The sequence below is a fragment of the Colossoma macropomum genome, unplaced genomic scaffold, assembly GCF_904425465.1.
Source record: "Colossoma macropomum unplaced genomic scaffold, Colossoma_macropomum, whole genome shotgun sequence".
NCBI classification, from domain to species: Eukaryota; Metazoa; Chordata; class Actinopteri; order Characiformes; family Serrasalmidae; genus Colossoma; species Colossoma macropomum.
The window spans coordinates 31,267,169-31,293,289 of NW_023494784.1; the positions used below are offsets into that span (position 1 = coordinate 31,267,169).

At 41.3% G+C, this 26,121-nt stretch overlaps 1 protein-coding gene across 4 annotated transcripts in view; it reads right to left on the reverse strand.

Annotated features, from left to right (window-relative positions):
- The window catches only part of nrp2b (neuropilin 2b), a 99,049-nt gene that overhangs the window by 59,909 nt on the left and 13,019 nt on the right, over positions 1-26,121 (reverse strand). For all 4 annotated transcript variants that reach the window (XM_036568533.1, XM_036568549.1, XM_036568558.1 and 1 more), the window contains exons 3-4: positions 14,180-14,361; positions 2,584-2,811 (exon numbers count right to left, since the gene is read on the reverse strand). In XM_036568533.1, the coding sequence (XP_036424426.1) occupies positions 2,584-2,811; positions 14,180-14,361 (410 nt within the window). The remainder of the gene's footprint in view (positions 1-2,583; positions 2,812-14,179; positions 14,362-26,121) is intronic.

The window sequence follows — 26,121 nt, forward strand, 5'->3', positions numbered from 1 at the left end:
TTCTTTTTGCCTTGACATGATTCGTACTCAAATGTGTGAGTGACCAATAGGCCTGTATGTCATTAGTGGGACCACACTTCTGCCCTAAAAGGACCCTTACCAAACTTACAGTTTGCAAAACAACACATGCATCATAAACAATAACAAAACATTTTTGCTAGAAAAAAAAAAAAACATTTGCTGTAAAATTATTGTAGCAGACTTAAAATGAACAAACCACCAGCATCACAAGAGTATTCGTCCTTTGTTGAGTTTGGATGAAAGCTTGTCAGTTGTTCATGATTAGGACAAGAAGGTGAAAAAAGACACAAAGGTTTTGGTCCCGCAGACATTACTGGCACTTCTATGCTTAGAGATGTGTACAGCGCACACAGTGATATGCATAACAAGGTGTGATATGTTGTTTAAAAAAAACAAATTCTAACCACTCTCATAACAGAATTGTAACAGAATCATTCCCAATATAGAATTACCATCATTATGGTCACATATAAGATATGTATCTCAAAGCACATATGAAAGTGGTTCAAATCTGAATTCCAATTCTCCAGTGCCAATTTTTGTGTTTACACAGGTCTGATAAGATCAGATGTCAAAATCAGACTTACAGTACTTCCACCCTGCAACATAAACTTAGCCAAAATACTCATATAGGCCCACACAGCTATTATGCCAATATTCTTCATCCATAGCTGTATTGTTCAAACGTTTAATCAACAACAAGCCCCCCATCTCTCCCTTAACCCCCACCCCAGTAATGAATTCTCAGACAATCCAGTCTGGCTTTTAATACGTTAAATCCTCATTTTACAGACAGACAGATGAGAACTCAGACTGAGAGGGCCCTGGGGGGAAGCAGAGCCCTGTGAAGAACAGCATGGATCAGGCGCTGTATGTGTTTCTACTGTAGTCACGTTGAGATGGAGAGGGATTTAGCTCTAATGAGGTGTTTCACTCTTTCCTGGCTGTCCGGCCACATGATCAGACCTACTCTTCTCCTAGTGTGTGCCTTCATCTTCAGACTTAAGTTATCCATCCATCCATCTCTCTCTCACTCTGCTTTGCTATGCGCCCTACCCCCTGTCACCCTTCTGGGTCTCTCTCTCTCTCTCCCTCTCTTCCTCTCTCTCACTGTATCCTTAATTCCTGGACATCTGCATCCCAACAGATGTGATTTAGGAATTCTATAAGGGGGGAGTACCCCACAGTATACAATATATTCCTACTTACACGCACACACATACACAAACACACATGGGGGTAGTAGTCCTGTATTGATCACACCCATTGATTTCCTCCTCTTTATGACACAGAGGAGATCTAAAACAGAAAAGTCTCCTGAACAAATGGTGGAAATAACTCTCTTTCTCTCTCCAATGACGACTTGGACAGTCAGCATATCAAGATGTAGTGCGAAATAAATGCAAGACAGCCATTTCAGCTCTAAGCATTGAGCTCTGTTCTCAAAGGATTCCCAGTTTTCAGATCCCTGAATATATCTGAGCATGTGTTCCACTCATATAATATGTGTGGACAGCTCATTGATCCATTGCAGTGTGCTGGGGAGGAGTACAGCTATAGCACTTGAGCAGGGCTAAAGGATAAATGCTCGTAATGAAGCGGCAACGACAGTCACGTTAGACCTCAAAGGCTCTAACCGCAGGAAAACCTTCAAATGAGCCTTTATGTATGAGTGTGGTACCCTATCTAGAAAGTGGTACTCATACGCAAGAGGGCACATATGCTGTGGTGAAATACAGCCCTGCTATAGGAGTGAAATCCCTGAGAAGCTAAAGGGGGGGTGTGCACGGGGTGGTTAAAGGGAGTGTTGGGGGGTGGGTTGGTGGCTTTGGGCTGTTCAGGGATGCCACATTATTAAGACAGATGGGGGAAAAAGAGAGAGTATTCCACCACACTCTTTTCCAGACAAGGATTAAATCCTATTGCAGTATTATTCACGCCCTATTTTTACTCTACTGATAAGGGTTAACGCAAGTGCTCTTCCTCTCAGCCTGTGTCTCGTTTTTCCCCTCTCTCTCTCCCTCCCTCTTTCGCACCCCTCCTTACAGAATAATATGGGTGCAGCGGCTTTTTGGCCCGACTGGTGCAGATAAGGCAGTGAGGCCTTGGGCGGTGCTTTCATCTTCCAACGCACTGCTCCAAAATAGCAGTTAGACTAGCAGCCCAAGCGCTGTGGCAGCCCAAGTGATGCGCCGCAGCTCCGTACTGGCATAACTGGTGTCAGTCTGGGGGCCACAACACACCCGGTTGCGACTGGACATCCAGTTTTGGATTCGCTTGTGCAGACTGGCCAGATGGTTAGCAAGAGTTGCACAGTGCTGTATGTGTCCATAATATCACCATGATGAGTGAATTATGGTTTTATGTGGAATAAGAGGCAGATTGGCGTGGAACCAGACAATGAGGTCAAATGGATAGAGGAGCTGCAATCCTCTTAAGTGCACACTGCTGTTTGCCACTGGCTGCTCCAGACTCTGGAATACCAGGGGTTCTAATCCCAACAGTGGCAAAAAATCGTACATGGCCATGGTATTCTGTGGGATTACGAGTGTCTAGACTTACCCTGTGGCAGGCCGTCCCACACCTCCAGCCAGTCATACTTGCATTCTCCCTCAGAGCCCTGCAGAGGGTCGTTCTCCAGGTCGAAGGTGAGGAAGGTGAGGGTGACTTCCATGTGGGGAGGGACGATGATGATGAAGGTGCACTCCAGGTTGTGAGGGTACTTATCAGGGAAGCCTGGTGACTCGATCACACCTGATGGGCTGGTGAAGTTTCGGGAACAGTCTGAACCTGAACAATGAAGAGACAAAAGGAAGAAGACTTGCAGTTAATAGTAGCCTGCAAATACAGCATTTCTCCAATCTATCTGTCTGTCTGTCTGAGTGCAGAAGGCACACTAATCATTGACAGACACAATCTCTTCGCCCGCTGCTAATCATATAGCATTATAATTTGCCAACTGTTCCCATCACACAGACATATATGCATAGACTGACAGTGAGTAGCGAGTTAACTCACTGAAGGAACACACTGAAGCGTGTGAATATTAGATCCTTCATCACAGCAAAGCATTCAATCTACACACAAAAAGCCCTCCATCTGCAAAATGAGAGTGAATGAGAGTGATATCCTGGCCTTGGAGCTTTTGTCAATACTCACTCACTGCCTGAGCAGAAAAAATGCTTCCTCTCATTCGCATGTACTACTGAATCTTATTACAGGAAAGCAAGAAAAAGCCCATAGTCCTCTGTGCATTTGGGTATATTTAGCAGCTTCATGTTCCTCCAGGTGTCTTCCTTAGTATGAAGAGTATTTTTTTCCTACAAATCCTCTACAGAAAACACATTTCTGTACATTTTAATGCACAATTCCTATTATTTGCGAAGTTTAACTTATTGAGAAAAAGGAACCAATAAATAACACGCCTTAACTTTTGCACAGGCCACATTTTGTGTTTTATTTTTTTCCTAATATGTTAAATTCAGCAAATAAACAGTTAGTGTGCATTAAATTGTACAGAAGTGTGTTAACTGTACAGGATAAGTGCATATTTTCACTTAGAAAATCAACTAAATATGCAATTTGACCAGGGGTGCTCAGTCTTTTGCATACAACTGTACACAGATGTTTATAAAGTTATAAAGTGTCACTTTCTGTGGTGAAATCACATCTAAATTGCCAAAGGCAGCCTTTATGACGACAGCTGCTTGTTGAAATAAGCCTTTCTAGATGTTTATGTAGGTTTATGTCAGCTGTCATGAATAACTTATGCAGGTGTAAGTCTTGTGGCTAAAAATAAAAATAAAACAAAAATCACCAAATAAACACAGGCTTCAAAAAGGTTAACATATTGCAAACCAACAAAGACAGCATACATTTAATCAACACATTTTGAAAAGCTAGGTGCCCCCAAACTTTTAATAGGCAGTATGTCTGAGACTGGCATACAAAAAAAACAGCCATTCTCAGACACACGCACATGCCATCGATCTGAACACTCTTCTCTTTCACCACCACCATGGTTTAGCTATAAAGTTAAAGGCAGACAGTACGCTGAGTTGCGTGTGCTTAAGCTCCAGGCCCAGCAGAAGCACAGCTGTGTAGGGAACCTGCACTGAACACACTTCAGGAGGCCTCAGTCTGAGACTGACTTCAGCTCACACTCAGTACTCAGCCCTGCTCTGATTCATATTTCATACTCGTGTTGTTTGTGTCTCTTCATATTCTCTCTTTGTCTCCTAGTTCTTTTTCTTTTCAACTCTCTTCTCCTTCTCTCTCTCTCTCTGGTGCTTGCTACGTTAAAGCAGAACTGTGTCTTAATTACAAGGAGATGGAAAAAGTAGAGCGGGGAAAACGAGCAGGAGCCCCAGAGGAGCCACACTGTGGGTCAGTCTGTTCTCCCACAGCATCTTGGGTATGCAAACGTATGCCCAGTCATGGTTCACCTTCAGAAGCATCATACGTGTTCTACATGCCAACTCTCATCTGCCTCCCAAACGCACCATCAGGCGCTGTGCCCCTCCGCTGACTCTAAAAAGATCCAAAGTCACTGTGTTAATACTAATGCGCACAGTGATAGACCCACGCACAATATGCTATCCCATGGGGCTGCCTTTCAGTATCTCCTCTCATCAATACTCTACGCATCTGTCACATAAACACAAACCTCTCTCTCTTTCTCGCTCTCTCATCACATACAAAGTCACGGTACACATTAGTATTAAAAGAGTGACTCTATGCCTGATGTGTGTGTTTGTGTATCTTTGTGCATTAGTATTAAAACACTGACTTCATATCTCTTTGGAGTCAGCTAAGGGGCACATATGTGGCACAGAGACCGACTGTGTGTGTGCGTGTGTGTGTGTGTGTGTGTGTGTGTGTGAGATCTGTTGACAGGGGCTTGGAATAGGTTGTGTGGGCTCAGGCAGGGGGTAAAATATCAGAGGATGAAAGAACAAACAGTCAGTAATCTGTGGCTCTTAACTCTTAAATAACTGTAATACTTTAACTATTTATATTCTGCTGACCAGCTGCAAGTCTGACAGCACCACACCGTCACTCACAATGACCAGCCAGAGACGGAGCAACAACTGTTACACACACACACACACACTTGTATTTCTATCATTGTGGTCACTTCCAATGACGTCTGTATTACTGTAGCTAAATACAACAACCCCAACCTTATTAAGAATAAATATTTTTGCATGAAACCCATCCTTATTTTATTTAATTTCCAGTTAAAACAGCCTTTAAGCACAAGTTGTTCAATCTCAGAATCAGGAAAAAAAACAGAAGAATATATCTTACACAAACAAATACAGAGGCCTCAACTGTTAAATACAATATCACATTTTTCAGCATTTAGTGTGCCCACCCTTTGCCTTTATCACAACTTCCAGTCTTTTCTGGGACACTTTCAGTTTTTTGAAGAAATTTACAGGAATATTTTTCCACAATCCTAGAAGTTGGACACATTTTCAGATTCTCACAATCCAATATCCAATGATGCGGAGGTCTGCTCAACTTTTGTACAGTACTGTATATACGCTCATTATATAATCATTTTTCCTCATGCAGACCAGCCAAATGTTTCCAGTGTTTCATAGTGTCAAATTTTTCTTGCTTTCCATTTGATCCCCATGAACAAATTGAATATATGGCTACACACTCACACAGATACTTATACTTTCTTTTTTCACATACTATTTAAAAATACCAGCTGTCCTTTACATAGTGTGAACATTTCATGATGAATGGACAAACAGAGATGGTCCATAATTACTTGAAATCTCACTACTTTCTTGTTAAGAAGTTCTATCCTTCTCTTGACAGTATGCCACTTCAGAGATACAAGCGACCAACTCTTAAAGGGGTCCTAGCACTCTAGAGAGATTAATAGAGCTCTATAATAAGGCATTACAGTTGGAGACAGCATGACCCACTGTCTGAGGACTTAATGAGAGGTCAGTTCCCCTACAGGGGCGAGCCTGGGCCTGCCACAGAGACTCTGGGGTAGAACACACACAGACGCACACGCTCACATACTCTCCTGAGCCCTCTCCCTAGCTGACACCTCAGACGCAGTGTAGTTGAGTGTGGCAGCTGATTGAGAGATAGAGAAGCTGTGGTGAAGCAGCTGGCCTGGGTTAATGTTACACTCTGCGCTCACTCTTCCCTGTCTCCTTCCTCCCTGTTGCACCTCCACCACGCCATACATCTGTTTCATATGGCAATGTACATGTGTGTGTTTGTGCAGGCCTCTTTCAGACATGGGTATATGCACACACGCACATACACACACACACACACACACACACACACACCTGCTTACATGCATACGCATGAGCATTTTGATGAAACATTTTTTAACCCCTTAAAATCCACAGATATCCACATGCTATGGCCTATTGTTCAGTACAGTACTGTGTTCAAGTCAGAAACCAACCTTTCATCAAAATGGTCATTAAAAACAAGGCACTCACTTTTCATTGTCAGGAAAAAAGCAGAAAACATAACATTGCTGACCATAAAATATGTATTTCCAAAATACAGGAGAAGGCAAAAACATTCTTAACTTTTAATGTAAGCTATTGTGAAGAGGTTTCATTACCAGTGACTTTAGAGCATTTATGTCCATTTATCATGTACTTGTCACACAGTGTAAAGGACAGCCACTGTGTTCAAATGTTTTTCTGGACAGCGATGATACATTTAACAGACCATTATACAGAAGCCTCTACAACTAAATATGATGTCAAATTTTCAGTATTTACTGTGTCCATATCTTGCCTTTATTACAGCTTTTATTTATTTCAGTTTTCAAAGAAATCTGCAGAGATATTTTTCCACACCTTCAAAGTTCAGTCTTAGATGTTGGTCACATTTTTTTTTTGCCTTGTATGATTCATAGCATTGAGCTGTTTTCTCACGGTGGAAGGATAGACAAAAAAATCTACCAAGAGTGGAGCTTGATTATCTTCCATCTCTTAAGGATAAATAATTAAATAAACAAAAAATAAGAGGTCTCTGACTTTGTTATAAGTGATAAGTTATAGGAGTAAAGAATGGAACTCTAGATGTGCCATGAATGCTTACGGGTTAAAATCTCTCTCTCTCTTTGTCCTTCGTATACTCACACACAAATGTGTGTCTGATGTGTGGAGCTCTTCGCCCCTGCAGTAATCAGATATAAATAACTCATTACAAGCTCCTGCACAGGAAGAACGCGACACCAAAACAATTTCATTACGGCTGTACATAACACACATTCTTTACATAATGCGTGTCCTATCCTTGATACTCAACCTGTGTGTATCTTCTGTCTGATAGCCACAGTATGAACTCTAGAGCTGTATTAGTGCTTGTGTTACCAGATCAATTTAAAACATTCCAAACATGAAACCAATGATTTCTCAGAGTTATCAGCAGTCAAAATTAGACAGTACAAAACAAAACTTTTATATATAAACTCAGCCAACCTAAATCTAACCTTTGAGTTTCTATCTGAATCACTTAAACTCAACTTAAAGTGCACTGGATTACTAACACTCTCACTGTCTGTATTATACATATATAACTATCTATATGTAATAGTAATATGTGCCATATACTTTATACACAATCACTGGCCACTTTTTTTTGCATACCTTGTATCTACAATCATTGTCCATTTTGTAAGACCCACTTACCATATAGGTGCACTTTATAGTTCTCCAATTACAGATGGTATCCATCTCTGCATAACTTGATACACCCTCCTTTACCCCACTCATGAGTGGTCAGGACCCCCACAGGGCCACCACTGAGCTGGTATTACTCTCAGCACTGCAGTGACACTGGCACGGTAGTGGTGTGTTAGTGTGTGTTGCATTGGTACAAGTGGATCAGACATAGTGTGTTACTGAAGTCTACATTTGCTGTCCACGCTATAAGACACCTACCATGGTCAACCATGTAGATGTAAAGTTAGAGATAAGAGCTTATCTGCTGCTGCATAGTTTGTGTTAATCATCTAGACTATCAACAGTGGCCAGTTTCCGGCCACAGGACGCTGTTGGCTGGGCATTTGGTTGGTGGACTATTCCCAGCCCAACAATTGTTCAAACACTGCTGTACTGCATGTTAGTGTAGTATAGCAGTTAGTGTAAGAATGATCCACCGGAAAGCTCAGTGGCGGTTCTGACCATTGATGACTGGGGTAAAAGGGAACAAACAAATTATGCAGACTACAACTATAAATTGTAGAACTACAAAGTGGACGTATGGTAAACGCAGCTGATAAAAAGGAGAGTAGATACAAGATAGGTGGTCTGTTTTTCCTCTGTTTTTTCTTCAAAGCCCAGAAAATGTGCAAAAAACAAAACACACACTCACACACAAACACAAAGATCTTTTATCACTGGCCTCGACTGCTGTTTTCCTCAGTTTAGTGGGTCAGCCAGGCTGTGCTTTAGCCTGCGGTAGAGGCCTTAACTGCTCAGCTGCTTCAGCATACGCTCTACAACTTTCTTAGACAGAGTACTGCTTATTTGTGCCTTAAGTGTGTTTTTGAGATGCGAGTGTATGTGTGCATGACTGGACATGACCTTGGCTGTCATGAACTGACCCCCCTCGCCTGCGCCCACACTCGCGCACACACACACACAGGCAGACAGACAGACTGACTGTACAGCACACCCCCACTGAGGTTCCCTACTGTACTGTACTGCACTATGCATGCATGAGTAAACTTGACGCCATCGGCCTTTTGTTCACGCCCATTAATTCACGTTTCGTGAGCATGGTAAAAACAGCCAGCCCAGCGCAGGCCAGGGGGCGCTCACTCCCTGCTCCGCGTAGAGGATGTTGGACCCCAGACCTAATTCTGGAGCACGCGGATGGCCTGTCTGTGGCTCCGGGGGGAATGAGGGGGTTGTTATTGTGGCGCGTTGCTGGGTAGAACATGGAATGGGTGTCATGGGTGAGCGAACAGCATGTGCGTGAGGAGGATTTTCATCCTCATGTAATACGTGTGAGTGTGTCCATGTGTTTCCGCAGGATGGGGGGTGTTGGCATGGGGGGGATGCATTCATTCACATATAAGTTCTCACGTCATACTGGTGGAGTAACTTTGCATGCATGCAGGGATGTTTTGGAATTGGACCACAATGACAGCTTTGTAAATATATGTAAGCGTTCCATATTACTGAACATATGTTCTAATTTAAAAAGAAAGTACCAGTCGTGGAGCCACACATGCACAAATGCAAAAAACAAAACCAAATAAACCTTTATTTACATAGAGTTTACCGTGCCAACACTGCAGTGCAAAGCATGGTATAGAATGATACACAGCTAATAGGGATGGTGGTATCAGAATCACATCAGTATGAACAGATAATTGTTTAAAAAAATGTATATATACATTTGATTACATATGTATCATACTTCAAAAGAGCTGAACGAGGAGATGACAGGCTACTGTGCTAAACATATGCACTTTATTCATTAGATTCATTTTACTGCATTTTGTACAAATGAATGTTACATTTCTCTATAATGCTAATCCAGGTAGATGTAGTCCTAGTTTCTCTATTTGATAAATGTTTATGTATTGGCATCATAAGATTTGTCCCTGAAAAATACTGAATTTCAAAAAAATATCGGCTCACAATTCCCACATCAGTGCATCCCTAACAGTTGATGACCCTTTGTGTCCCAAATTCTACAGACATCAGTTGAGTTTACACAAAATCATTCAATCATCCAAGTATTCTAAAGTCATTAGACAGCACTGCTTTGAAATTAATTTGGTAGTAAATTTGGGCAAATGATCATTATAACTCCCCATCCCTGCTGATTCCAAACTTTGAGCACAAACATCTACATTAAACTTCTCTGACCCATGCCCTACTGTTACTCTGAACACAGAACACTTTATTGTTCACAGTTTTGTCCAGATCCTCTTCCACAAATCACTGTATCTTTTCTTGTACACAATCCCTGTAAACAAGAGACACTACAGTTCACAAAACACTCAGTTGTCTCTTGGTATCAGCAAACACTAAATGAGATACATATAAAACAAGTTGGCCCCAACATCATGACAAGCCTGGGTCAATATGAGGGGCTGTTGTTGTGTGATCTGATTGGTGATCCACGGGGTCAGCGAGACAGCTCAGGGCCAGTATTGCCATCCGTCAACAGCCGTTAAGTCACATAATAGCCAAGATACAGTCTCTACCAGACTGTACAGCCTGAGGGAGTGTTGCTGGGGGTTGGGGGGGTAAGAGAAGGGGGAAATGGGTGGTATCATAGTAGCTGGGGGGCAATTGTATGGTGAGTTCTCATTGGTTCCTTCTGTCCACTGTTCCAGCACTCTAATGGTGGACTGCAGATTGGCTGAGAGTCTTCCAGCTGTAACCGTGGCAACAGTAGCACAGGGTGATGAGTATGGTTGAGTAAACTGAAGTGTTGTTGTGGAAGGTTGCAGAGTAATAGCAGGGTATGGGACAGAGATGCTGAAGTTTGGCTACTGAAAGCTTGTGCTGAAAGTTGCAGGACGCAGCAGGGCATGGAAGGTTCACAACCACTGGCTAGAATTTATTAGCTTATTTTCAATATTGCAATGTCCCATGACTTCAGAACAAGATATTTTAACTGTCATCCACAACCCAAAACCAAAATTCTACAGACAGTGGCTTTTTTGCTTTTTTTATTTTGTTAGTAAACCTTCTTAACATAAAACATGTAAAAACTTTAACGTCTATTAACATAACTTAAAAATCTTAAAAGCAGCTGTGGACAATTTCTATTTGAACGTCTGTCATTAATGATTACATGATGCAAAGGGAACCTGTTGTTTTCAAAGACAGACTAATTTGAGGTACAAGAGTTACTTATGACGGTGACAGTTTGCATATGTGCACCTCCATGATACCTTTCAACAATGGCAGGACATAAAAGAGTCCACACTGACTGACTGTTACCTCATATGGAATTATTTCCACCAAAGGTGCTATTACATGGACTAAATCAATATTACAAGCTGCTGTGTTACAAAAGACAGGAGGGCTGTCTAGACCCCCTGCCAGCTAAACACAGGAACACACATAATTTTGCTGTCCTGCTGCGAGGCTGAGCTTGGTGTGGCTGAGATCCATTCTAGAAGCTGAGCTTCTACAATGTCCCCGCACTGGTCAGGAACGAGGGAACAGTGGCCTGGAAGCAGCTGGATGCCGATTTCCTCTCCACAGGAGGAAGCAGATTGATATAGGCTTTTTCCCAGCAGTGTGTGCAGCGCTGGGCAGACCACACCTCCAGCCTGTGTATTTACCCAAGATTCCTATCGCTTCTGGAGAACATGGAGAAGAGTGTGCCAGCGCACGACCAGCCAAAACAACTCGGTAAACAAAAAAGAGCTCATGGGTCAGGTCTCAGAGCTCTACTTTCTGCTTTTCTCCTATTCTTTTATCTGTTTCTCAGCGTTTGCTTGCCTCCCCATCTTTTTCTCTTTCTCTCTGTGCTTTTCCCTAAGCCCTCGGTCACATTTTTCTCCATTTCTCAGTCTTTGTTTCCCTTTTCTTCAGGCTTGTTTTGCATTTCATAAAACATGGGTTGTCGACATGTTCTGGCAACAGTCTGGCGAGTTCAAATTAAACAGTGCTGGATGGAGGAGATGTGATCTCTCACACATCGTCAAATCAGGATCTCGTGCACAAACATGTTCATATTCATCTCATTCCAGAGCTCTCTTTGTCTTTTGCACCGAGAACCACCGCACAGACGCTCCTACACACAATTTCACTCTAACCCTCTAAGCCTAACGAGATCCTGTTAATGCCATGGCAACCGCAAGCCTCCACATCCTGACCTGGCCATGCCGCGGGCCCGCTGAGGGGCTGCTGTGGATCATTCGCACTCCCAGCATGCTCGGGGGACCTGGGATAGCATGTCTCTACTTCCTCCCATGAGAGGCAGTGAGAGACACTGCACTGGTGTTAAAGTGTTGATTTCTCTGAGTGGAGGGTGTCAGGACTAATGGGGGTGTTAGGCTTTAGTGTTCATGAGGATTCAAGCTTACCATTGAGGGTTGGCTTTCCAGATGCTTACAAATGGTGTCCTATGAAATTATTTATATTTTCATTTAATATATTCTCACTACGAGATAAAAGCCTGGACACACATACTGATAAAATGTTTTTTCTTACTTTTTTCTATTTTACACATTTTCAAATATGGTGAAGAAATCAATTATACAGAAATCAAAAAACCTTTAAAAAAATACCTGCTATTCTAGATTCCTTTAGAAAGTAGCACACTTTGCCTTGAGGAAGCATTGCACACTCTTAGCATTTTCTCAAGCAGCTTTATGAGAAGCCACCTGAGATTATTTTTTTTCTAATGTATATACTGTGTTGACCTTGATGCTGCTGAAAATACCTTGTTTGGGAGGCATTTCATATATTTAGCCTTTGGATCAAAATGTCTAAGATTATGAAAAATGTTCAGTTGTGTCCAAACTTTTGACTGGTTGAATATATAACCTATATAACAAAAAGTCACATTGTAAATCAATCTAGTGATGACAAATAATAGAATAGAATAGAATACCTTTATCATTGTAGAAGTATAATGAAATTCAATTTGTGACTCCCTGAGTTTGATGTATTTACTGTTACTGTCAGCACACCAGCATTGTCAGAACAAAACCTCATATCTCAAAAACGGTAACTTTACAGGAGAAGGAGAAATGTTTTTAACTCATAATAGAAGTTAATGTAAAAAGATGTTTTTTCAAAGTCATTTTGAACAGTTTGCATTGATTTATTTATTTGTGAAATTCAATGTAAAGGGCAGCTGGTGTTCACAAATTGTATTGAAAAAAACAGAGATACGAGGTTTTGTTCCAACAGTGACAACATGAAAGACGCTTTAATACACAAAACTATGTGTTCTATGTTTCCATAGTCAAGTGAGAGAAATACAGTAATAATACTATAGCACTACCAGACTAATTCATTACTGACAAATAACAAGTACAAACATTCAGTCAACTTAAAACTTCCTACATGTCCCTTTTCAAGCACATAACACACAGCAGCCTTTACCAGCTTCAACATCCCAATGAAACAGTCACTAATCTTTGTCCTTGGGCTACCATTCATCTCCTTTCAGACTGTGTCCATCAGCCATTTGCTTACAATTCACTCTTAGACTGTTACTGTCTCCCGCTCTTAGTGTACCACTGCTGCCTGCCCAGAGCTTGGACCACCACATAGATCCAGACAACACACAACGCATGTTGTGTTAGTAACACTGGCTCCCCTGCCGCCCACCTCTCTGCCTCCAGGGACTGGAGATCAGTACTCAATTAGAGAGAGATTCCTGGAATGCTTTTGGAAAGATGAAAAGGGAACAGAAGATGCCTGCCCGCTGTTTATTTTCTCTGCCCGCTGTTTCCTTGATCGGAATTTGTCATGGTGCATGTTGAACAGACCCCATGAAAGAGAGCAGGGGTGGCGGCAGGGGTCAGTCAGGGTCTATTGCTTTGCCTGAGGAGATCAGAACTGATACATCAACATTTTACCTAACAGTGACCTGCTTCTGAGCCAGACCTGACCAACAGAACACTTTCCCTTCAAATCACAACAGCTCAAGCAGCTAAGCAGTTCAATGGTATAATGTCCCTCCAAACCATAAAAGCAAACCAACATTTGGCTTTTAGACAATAAAATCAGGTCCCATCCACTGTCACTAAGCTGTCCTTTCCCTCCAGTTCATAAAAAAGCCAATCAACACTTGTCAGTTAGGTGGGATTTGGCACATTGCTACTGTGAGAGATGCCTGATCAGAGGAAGGGCTGAGGCGTGCGTATCCTGTGCGAAAGGTTGGGCTCTGTGCTACGTGATAATACAGGCAGCTCCATCAGAGATCATAACTGCTGTGATCTTCACACTCTCACTAAAACCAAGCCCCTCCAAGAACCTGACATAAAAAACAACAACCTGAGAAACCTTCAAATGAGCGACTGTGTAAGCCCCAGAACAGAGGAATCCTCGCAGCAAAGAAGTGCGATAAGGGAAATGCTTTAAAAGAGACGCAGCCAGACGTGGCCTTGATGTGGCTTCATTTCGATGAATCACAACCAGCTCTATAGGGTGCCGTGCGCTCTTACCTGTCTTATGAATCTCGTAGCGCAGCGAGAAGCCTGCCCCCTGGTGGGCGTAGTCAGACACAAAGCGGATGAGGAGCACAGGGCCGGAAGAGATGATTGCGGCCGGAGCGATGTTGCTGCAGTGCTTCCCCAGCAGATCAGCTGAATCTGAATTGCCATCCCGGATCTCGATGAAGTCGTATCTGCAAAAACAAACCCCATGGCAGAAGACATTTGTGAGGGCAGCGGTCACGAGGGGTCAATGCATGTCTAATTCTAGCCTGTCTGACCCTTTGGCCTGTCCTAAACATGTCAATAAAGTGAGTGTTGGCAACAGATACGTTTCAAGCTTTGGCTCCTAAGATGTTAGATGCTCCTGTGTTCAAACAAAGAATTCTGTCTAATTCTAGCTTGTCTTTGGGTGGTCAATGAAGTAAGTGATTGCAACATATACAGCACTGGTCAGAGATGACCCTTCATTTATCTAATTTCCAGCTAAAATTAAAAGTACAAGTTATTTATTTTTCAGTGTCAGGAAAAAGGCAGAAAACATATATTTAAAAGTAAACAACAAAGAAGCCTCAACAACTAAATATAGTATCAAATATTTCAGTACAGTAATGTGTACAAACTTCGTCTTTATTACAACTTCCATTCTTTTCAAGAGACTTTCACAGAAATCTGCAGGGATATTTCTCCACCTCCAGTTCAGTCTTAGCATTTTCTGCTTCTCATGATCCAAGTTATTCAAAACACATTCAGTGATGTTGAGATCTGGACTCAGGGGTGTTCAGTCCTTTGTTCTGCTTCCTGACAGCTACACATCCTTTCAGACTCATAATGTTAAGTTGTCTTTTCACAGTGGAGGGCTGAAGAAACACCTGTGTACTTTTTCATATCTGAAGCAATAGTGGAGCCTGATTTCCTCCTCACCCTCAAAGACAAAGGCATCTTAAGATGCTGCTATATTCAAACAAATAATTCTGTCTACTTTTGGCCTGACCTTTTGACCTGTCCCTAAAACAGTTGCCTGCTTGTCAAATGGTGGAAACAAACACATCTTCAGTTTCTGTCCTGATGTTCAAATAAAGACCAGGAAACAATGAAAGAAACTATGCAACAAACACAAGACAAAGACATAGGCAAAGTCTCAGACTTTCTATTGTATTCCAAATTATAATTAGAAAATTAGAATACACTCGCATACAGGCGCACAGGCACAGGTGCAGGAACAATTAGTGCTAATAGGATTAGAACAGACTCAGACATGATTATAAGATCGCTGAATTATAACAGACACTAGTCGCTGGGAGGTGCACATAAACACACACTCTTTCTCTCTTATGCACACACAGCAAACACAGAAAAGCAGATACACTTACACACACACACACACACACACACTTAAGAGTGTGTATTTAAAAGCCTGTCTGTTTTGCTTCAGCACCACCTCACTATAATGAGTTTTCTCCTCTCTTGTTTTTCTCATTCCATTTCCAGGTTATAAGCTGCCTTTGCCTGAGGAGTTTATGCACGCTGTGGTCAAAGTAAGCTTGATCTCAATTAACTACAGCAAGGGAAAAAGAAACACATCTATTATGCACATCCAACACTTCCTGTCTGATTACACAAAATGGACTCCATTCTTCAAAGACACAAAAAAGTTGACCCTAATGACAAGTAAATTAAAAACAGCTAAAGAGGGAGGAAGGGAGGGAGAGATCTCCTCTTCTCTGCTGCTTTTTAAAGCAGTATTAAAAGATCTGTTGTCTTAAGACAGACAGAGCAAACCAGGAAGAACTAGCAAATTGCCATTAAGTGCAAAAGCGTAAAGCAAGACGTGCTGAGAAGTGCTGTCACACTAACATGGCTGATTTTTACGGTGCTGTGCTCACAAGTAGTTGTACGAGACTAAACCGTGATTTCTGCCAGTGTGCTGAGCCTCATCTAACCCCGATCTAATGAGCCTCCGACTCCTCACTGCATCTTAGCCCTCGAGTTGAGGAGAGCCATTGTCCAAAAATCAACTCCAGCTGAAGAGCCAGGAGTGGCCTGCTGGAGAAGTCAATGAGCCTCAATGTGAAGAGGTTCTGCTCTCCTTTCCAGCTGCTCACACAGCACAATGGTACTCATGGTGCATTGTATGCAAGTCATGTTTCCAAACGTAAGGTTGTGAGAATGTTTATCAGTGATCAGGTTCTTTGCTTATGGCTAAGCTGTTCCACATTTCCTGTGGCTCCTGTGAAGCTTCTGGTGCAGTACTGCTGGCATTTTGCCCATCACACATTCTATGCAGGTTGGCTGTGCGATTCACAGGTCAGCGCACTGTGAATTCAAAGCTGGCCAGAGGATAGGGCAGTGACAACTTTATCAATGCAAGTGGAGATTACTGGACACCTAGCCCATGCATTCTCACAAAGTTAAGGGACTTTTTGAAACCCTAGACTTATTATTCACTTATTAATTTCAAAAGTTATTATTCATTAGCTACTATGAAATGTGGGCCCACATAGAGTTACATAGATTCTATGTAACTATGTAAATTATGAACAAGCTCTTCGTATCTACTGATTTCTGGTAAAAGCTTTTTTTTGCACATTATCATGCCATACGCAATTTTCAGAGCTATATCACGCTCTCCCTTCAACCTGTGAGTTTGAGTGGCCTTGTTAGCACCTCCAGTGGGGCGTTCCATCTTTTCCGCTTCCTCTTCCCGATTCTTTTATAAATAACCAAGCTTTGCTTGATGGGAGATGAAGGTGTGACGGACATTTTTCTGTAGTAGGAGGAGACTGCGAGCTAGAAAGAGAGAGAGGGGGGAGAGCGGAAGAGAGACACCGAAACCCGACACTGCCTTCAGTTCATTAAGTGACAGACACCAGCAGGTGCCTTCAAAGCCCTTTAGCACACACATTCTCTGAGTGATGAACTTTGCAACACATGTACAGACTCAAGATCAAACATATATATGTACACATGTAATGATACTAATTACATTTTTAGAGCTAGGGAGTGTGAGGCGATAGACTGTCAGCACCAGTACACTGATATTGATGTCACACAACAATACTGATTTTCATTTAACATCTAAATAGCTTATTATATAAAACAAATATTAACACCACTCATTTTTAAAGCTATTAATACATTTTCCTAGTTTGTCACTAGAACCATCTGTAGTTCCACCCTAAAGCCAAACTGCTCGAGCACTGCATGTTGCTATGACCGACTCTGTGACTGTAGCCCTCTCATTTAAATATAGCATTTAAATGGTAAGTTATTTTGATGGCTCTCCTAATAAAACCAGTTATTTCCATCCACTGCAATTTGTTTATCACTGAAGTATATCAAGTTTGAAGTACACTTACAAGAAAATTCCAACGCTGATAAGTAGGGCTGTGTATTGGCAAGAACTTGGTGATGAGATATGCATCACGATACAGGGGTTATGATTCAATATATTGCAAAAATGTGAGCAAGGACATATATAGCAATTTTTTAAAACAAATTTTAGGAAAATTGTCATAGAATAAAAAAAACACCCCATTCTTTGTATAGGTATGCTAATGCTAACATTAGCAGTGCGCCCTTATGCTACCTGTTTATGTTGGAGTAGGAGAGTCTAATGGCTGAAGACAAATTCCAACACTGCTATCTAGCAGCCAGAGGTTCAGAAACAACACAAAATGAACCACTGCCTGCCACAAATCTTTGCACGTAAACTATTAATTAAAATTCAATACTGTGTTTTTGAGAATGGATACAGTGCCAAAAAATATTGTGCTACTCAAATGTATCAATATTTTCTTATAGTCCTACTGATATGGTGATGGTAGCAAGCAGACTATGTTAGACAGTGCTTGCAGGAAATCTACAGACTAATCAATGAAACTACTAAAACTAGCAAGAGCAAAAGCAAAGTGGAAAGCTCACTTAACATTGAGGTATGAGAGCAAGAGGGCTACAATTGCAGAGGAGTTGATCGCTCTAGGTGCTGGTGATGGAAAATTGTAAACATTCTACATGCTTAAAAAAAGATGGTTCTTCAAGGGTTGTTTAGTAAAGAAAATGGTTCTATATCGAACCATTAACACTCAACGAGCTCTTCACATGATTAAAGCATTCTTTGCATTGTGAAAGGTTTCTTCAAACCGATGGAGACTGTGCTGTAGATGGTCCTATACAGCACAAAAAAGGCTCTTCTATTGTTACAAGCTTGACATTGTAACAGTAGAAAAATGCTTTTCTGTGCTATACAGAACGCTTTTCAAAAAGACATTCTCCATCAGTCTAAAGAACCATTTCATGATGCAAAATACCCTTTAATCATGCAAAGGGTTCTTTGAGTGTTAATGCTTCTATATAGAACCATTTTCTTAACTAAAGAACCCTTGAAGAACCATTACAGTGTAGCATTCACCTGGTGGAAATCACGTGACTTTCATGTTTCATGAAAATAATGCTACTGAATTACTCATACTGCTCTAACTTTTTAAAAGAGAAAAAATATGCCTTTATTTGAGCAAATATTAATTACACAAAATAATGCAATCAATTGCAATGAATTATTTAATTCTTTGACTGGCCTAATTTTTAGTTTTAGTGATACTGGCAGATTACAAAAACCAAAAAGCAATTTAAAATGCATAAAGGTAAATATACAGTAAGTTTCCTTTCTGGATCAGGCATCCAACTATATTAATGCAAATTTAAATATCATCTGAAACTGGGATATATTTAGAAAATATTGTAATATTTTATCAATACTCCCCAGCACTACCCAGAGTAACACAAGAAAAGACATACAGACCGAGATGCATCGACACACACGAGCCAGCAAAGTTCAAAGCAGGTAAACTTATATATTAGTGCACAGTGCACTCACTCCCTCATTTCATGCCTGGTGACTGATACTCCACTGACAGCGAATTTCACAAAATCACAGCCCCCGCCTCTCTCTCCGGCCCAGCTCTATCACGCTGACAGCCAGGAGGAAGTAGGCGCGTGTTATTTGGTTTGGTAGGCTGGGGAAGCTGCGGGTGGCTTTGGGACACTTCTAGTTGCCCACAGGCTCAGATTCAACCTATTCCTCAATTAACATGCACACACAGCCACTGCCACAATAGCAGCATTCACATAGTGATGGGGACACATGCAGTGCAACACTCACTCTCTGGTCATTAGAGTCACATGGCCAGCAGTCTTATGGCAAACTCAAAGGATAATTACATTTCCATAGATTTTATAATAGAACACTGTTGCCATGGTTCAGCGCTTAGGTGAGGGAGCTGGAAATATTGGCTTTTGTGAAGCTGCGTGATTGACCATGAAAATAAGCATTTAACTCTTCCTCTGTGTCAACAGGCAGAGAAAGTTTCATTCTTTTATTACTTTCTTTCCGCCTTACTTATTTTCACTCCAACATTTTTCTTTTTATTTATTCATGCATCTGTAAACTCTCTGTACAGCAGGGCTTGCCAGAGTTGGAGGAAGGTTACCCTACACCTCTCACTCAATGGGAGAACAAACACTTAATATATATAGTCACATGCGAAAGTTTGAACACCCCCAGTCAAATGACAAGTTTTTCTTTTTTTTCCTAAGTGAAAATAAGTTAACACATCCTCATTTATATTTCTATTTATTTGTGAAGTTAAATCTGTTGGGAAAAAAATACAACATAAAATATAAAATGTGCCATAAATTTGCACATTTTGTGTTCTATTTTTTTCCCCAATATGTTAAACTGAATGATGTGAATTCAAATAAACAGTAAATGTGCAGTGAAATGTGTTCTCTGTAGAAGATGTGTTAACTTATTTTCCCTTTGAAAATCAACAAAATGTAATTTGATCATGGACAGCCAAATTTTGCATATTACAGTGTTTAACTGTATATACTGCATTAAATTCTGTACTTTCTTTTTAAATTGTATTTTTAAGTATTTTGGGGACAATATATAAATGTTATAATTTACATTTTTAAAGCCTGTCTACTTTGTTTATTTGTACATTGTTTAGCCTTTTTGGTCCCACTGCAAATTTTGCACATTGGCACCAAGACAAAGAGTTTGGGTACACTGCTTGAGAGAGTGTGTTTGATACAAGCGGGGTAATGTGTGTGTGTGTGTGTGCGTGTAGAAGTGACCCACCCCCTCGCTCTCTGAGCCGCCTGTTAATTGCCTTTCACACATTCTGTCTTTCAGGCGGGAATCTTTTTCACACCTGAACATACACATCAAGCTTCAGAGGTCCCCTACAAAGCCAACCCTCTCAATACACACCCACATGCTCACTCACATACTCCCCCTCCCAGCTACCATAGGGGTAACAAAGGCCACCCTCTGTTTTACAGTAACATACAATGACCACTGATCACTGTTTTAATGCTAAATCCAAAGCAATGATCTTTTTACAATGAGAAAACTCTAGCACGCTAACAGCTAACAGCATGATTAAAGACTAATGAGAAAGAAGCCATAGCAAACACTCCACGGTCCTGGAAAGAATCTGCAGACAAACATCTCTGAAATGACTCCCGCCGTAGGAAGTGGAACAGTTACACAGAAGGGGATCACAAATGGACCTCGTACAAAACTTGCAGGATGACCCTGAGGAGAAATGAATATGCTGAACGTGCCTGAAAAATATTAGCTCGGCGCCTGAGTGAAATCACAGCCTGGCCTCGCACTGGCCATTTGTTTCGCTGTGAAAACAAATAACAACTTGAGGTCATGTTAGTCTGATACTGCCTACAAAACCCTTAGAGAAAAAGACAGAAAGTGACTGCAAGTTAGAAGACCTTAACAAGCCAAATTCTATTATTTCAAAGCTTGTTAAAGGTTGGTGCCTGGTTAATACCTGGTTTTCATCATTTGATATCTAAAGTATTCAGAACTGTCAAGTCAGCTTTAAATGATCTCATATAACGTAGGTCTAGTCAATTTATGTCTTCTTTTAATTATGTTAGTTATGCTAGCATTAGCGTCCAGAACAGATATGCCTTGCCACTCAGCCCCTGAGATATAGTCCAGTCCTTGATGCCAGTAACGAATGTGTCTGTAACCTGAGTGATGCATGTGCAGGGCCTGACTGAGTCCCCTAGAGTCCAGTTCACCTCCACACTGTCCATTGATTCTTCATTACAAGCGGAAAATAACCATTGATCAGGAGGACCCCCGGGAGCGGCGTAGGCTGAGGTTATCATCACCACTGCTCTGTGATGTGTCACTTCACAAGGGGAGGATAGACAGCACAGAGCTATTGGCTCACTCACGCCAAATCCGTCACAGCTAAGGATTCAAATAATGAAACTTGAAAACATAATCAACAAGAGGGGAAAACGGGCGGTGTGTCTACCCTTGGGCACTGACGTTCGCGGTCTTCCTTCTCTACTGACTGGTGAAAAATGGCTGGTGACAGGAACAGGTTGATGGCCCAGAAACACACGCAGCTGTCTGTTGTCTCTGGCTGGAGAGCGTGGGCTTGCTGCTGGGTGTGTGATCACAGTTCGGCGTGTACCTGCAGCCAAAATGCTGAAGACGCTCTGAGGCTACTGTTACAATCCACTCTCACTCTACAGAGATGTCACAACAGGGCCATCACGACACTCGCAGCCCACGCGGGGTGTCTGAACGCATGTTAGCTGCCACACTAGCACTAATCTCCAGGGTAAATACGCTCACAATGGCATGCGCACTGTACAACACAGGAAATAATGAACTCCAGCTGTCAATTGTTCCAGAACTAGCACTGAGTCAACACTCTTAATGTGCAATGCACACAGACCATGACATTCATTTCTAAATTATGGCAATGAGTAATTTCCAGACACACAAAAAAATGTGTGCCACGCTTTGTAGTCACATAACAATGTGGCAGCCCTGTGCACTACAGAGCGATCCCACTCAGAATGAATAAAATCCTTCAGAAATCATAAGGAGGGAAATGGATTATGCATTTTCTGCATATTAATACAGCAATTAGATAACATCAAACTGGAATGCTGTGCCAGCAGGGGAGAGAAAGAGAACAAGAGAGAGAGAGAATGAGAGAAAGAGAGGATGTGAGAGACAGAGAGAGTTCCAGGAGAGAATAAAAAAGATGAAATAGAAATACAGAGCACGCTAGAGAGGGAGAGAACGAGAGGGAAAAGCACCTTCAACCAGAACATTTCCTAGTCTATATCCATTATCTATGTCATTCACGAGCGTGGCTTTGCTGATTGAATTACAGATATATCATAATAAATCATCAAGCTCTTATTATATGTATTCAACATCAATCTATTTATAACCCTGAGGGGTGGGAGGCTCTTGGCGCTAGGCCAAGCTTGTGTGAAGCGATCTGTTGAATTATAATGCAGTCCATAAAGCATGGCACACTGCAGCGCAGGGCACAGGGAGGAAAAGCTGTCAGGATTATTCCAGCTGAGCCCTAAGCGCTGGCTTTGCATGCCCACCCTGACACTGCACTTTCCTCTACTGCCAACACCAACGCTGCACTTTCCTGTACTGCAAACACAATCACTGCACATCTACCACTGCAGTTACTGACACTGCTATTCTTTACCATATGCAAAAATGGAATATACTGAAAATATATTATAGCACACACATTTTTTGCATTCTGTAAGCATATTCATATGACATACAGTACTGTGCAAACATCAGAGACCATCATTTAAAACGGTTATTTTGTACAAGTAATTCACTTTTCAGGAGATTTCTGAGCAGATTAGACAAAAGACAATTCATTTCATAATAAGGCACAAGTCAAAGGAAAATAAGTGGAAAAAAACAGGAGTTTCCTAAACTGGAGATGAAGAAATGATTAAAGGATATAGAGAAAATGGGACTCGTAGCAACCATATCAGACCTGGTAGATCACCAAAACTGTCACTATCAGATAAACAGCACTTAAAGCTTTCATCTTTCAGAGTAAAGAAAATCAAGCTCCACTCTTACTTCTGGTTTGAAAAAAAAAACAAAAAACAATAACACAGGTGTTTCTGTCCATCCTTCCACTGTGAGAAGACAACTCAATGTTGTGTCTCTGAAAGGATGCATAGCCGTCAAGAAGCAGTTACTGAGAAAAAGAATTTGACATAAAAAAGAAAAATATTTGCAAATCAAACAAAGTAGCTGCTTCTGTTCTCAGAACAAAGGACTAGCCTCAACATCACAGAATGTGTTTGGAATTATTTGAATCGTGAGAAGCAGAAAATGCAACCAAATTCTTGGTCTAAACTTTGGAATGTGTAAAATATTCCTGCCGAAGCTGTAATAAAGGCAAATGGTGGACTCACTAAATTCTGAAAAAAATCACATCATACTTACTTACTAAACTTTCTGCGTAATTTTCTGTCAAATATACGTTTAAATCTATAAATACATTTATCAGAAAATTGGGTAGTTTGTATTTAACTGGCTGTTTTCACTGGAAATGAAACAAATAAGGGCTGGTCTCTGACTTCTGCACATTACTGTATTTCACTTTCTTTCATTTTTATATGGATCAGATTACCTGATCCAGCAAATCTCTTACTGCACACATTAAAGCTGTCATTCTTCCACAGTAAACACCAACACTGCAGTGTTCCCAGTGAGCACACACTCCACTCCTCCCAGCTCTTCTCCTACTGCTTTTGTTGTCGTGCTCCTCTCTCTCACTCTATCATTTACACAGCAGCCCTGGATCTCAGCCATATCTCTCTCTGGCAGCTGAACAGATGCTCTTCTTTTCTTAGTTTTTCTTCCTTCCCTCTTCTCTTTACACACCTGATCAGATCATCTCCTCTCTTTTCCACCTCCTCTCTGCTCGTCTCCTCCCTCGTGCTCTCGAGGCAAGGTGAATTTATCTGCATTGTTAACGCCGTTCGCCTCTGCCCAGCACGCTCATCCGTTCCAGACGAACTCTGGCACAAGCCGCCGACATCAACTTGAAAAACGTTCAAAAACACCATTCACAGCTTAAACTCACTCACAAGAGAAGCTAGAGGCTGCAGTTTCCCAACCAAGCACTCTGAATGCTGGAGGGCCAAAGTCAGCCTGTGTCTGTGGAGATGACTCTTTTAAAGGAGAAAATGAAATGTACACCATTAAAATACCCCCAAACGTCGCTCATCTGCCAAACTTTGGTGCCCAAAGTTAACTTCTTGTACTGAAGCTCTGAAGCTAATTTAGCGAACATGGAATTTATGCTTTTAGCTTCCTGTTAGCAAATTAGGTTCATTCAAGTGGACAAAAGCATGTATAGTTCTAACCATTAGTGGGAGCTACCTTGACAACTGATTTTTTGTTGGTGTATTTTGCTCAATCTTAGAGAAAGCAGTACATTATATAGTGTGAAAACCACATAAGCAAGTCTATTTGAGATTACTTCCCAACTTGACCTGGTTAAGTATGATGATTTAGTTTTGAATTTCGCACAGTGCTAACTAGTGATATAAGCTTATATTAGTTAGTTACGTTAGCCTCATAACTGAACTAAATAAGCAAACTTTAAACACCAAATATATCTTGGTTGATGAACTATGTATCATGTAAAGGGAAACTTATTATTTTTTGCCAAGTCAGCGCTATAAATTTGCCAGAAACAAAGAAAAACAGATGAGGAGAGAAAGGTGGAGCAAATAAGTAGGGAGTGAAGGGATGGAATGAAAGTCAAGGGTGTGGCTGCAGACCACAGCACTAAAGACTAAACTGTCTCCACCAGGCTGACACCCTCGTCCCGGGCCATCTCCTCTCCTGTATGTGTGTGCAGAAGCATCTGTGGGGACCACACCGCCGCTCACATTTACTCCAGACTGCGTGAAACATGTCTGGCTGGCGCAGAAATGATGGCAGAGTCTTGTAATCATATCTGACAGTTCAAACTCTTCAGGTTAAATAAATTAAATATGGCACTTAGCTGCCAATGGATGGGCCTTGTGGCCAGTGGAGAGATAGTGAGCTAAGTGGAGCCGGCGGATCAGATATACACTCTTCCCGCAATGTCTACACCACAGCATGAGGGAGGCTGCTGGGATGATTCATATAGAGGGCAGCCCACACACACACATCCAGAGGAGACAGCTGGACGTGTGGTCTCATATGGTCCGGTGTGATATCAGGGTCAGCAAGTCATACGTCCTTCCTGATCCTCTTAAATAAGCAATTGTGTGTGTGCGCACACTCGCACATAAATATGCTTACATACTTAAAGATCACAAAAATAGACTGCTCGCTGAAGAAGAGTGCATATACATGACTGTTCAGAAGTTTGGGATCACTTATCAAACTAATTATTACATTTAATAATACATACACAGTGTAGACTAAATATCATAAACTAAATATCAGAAAGTACTTTAAGATTTTTTATTCAACAAAATCTTTTGTGAAAAAAAAGAAGTTAATAAATGATTTACACAATCAATGAAGTAGTAACTTTGTGTCTCAAGGTTCGACCACTTTTCAAATATTAATCATTCTGGAGGGTCATTTCAGCATAACGTCATTCTCAAAGTTACACAGCTTGTTCAATTACTATGGAATCATCTACAGCTCTGGTCACCACACTATACACATCTGAAAGTGTCCTGCAAATTATTTGAAAGCAACAAAGTACCAGAATCATAACCATTTTACACAAGTTGCTGCAAATTAAATGATTTTACATTACTGAAAACAGTGATTACAAGGTTTTAAACTGTGAGTTTGATTATATGGAATAATACCAGTCAGGAATATTCAGCTTCTATAAATTTTTGCCCCAAATTCCTTTGTCATAACATACTGTCTGGCTGAAATGCATGGACGAGGACAGACCTTCCACTCTATTACTCTAAATGTAAGGCACAAAAGAATTAGGATCATGTAGTGATAGTGACTCCATTGGAACTGCCTCTGAATTTGACCGAAGCCTGCCTACTTTTTTTAAAGAAATATTGCTGAAAAGTATTTTTTGTTTTGGATCTAAATT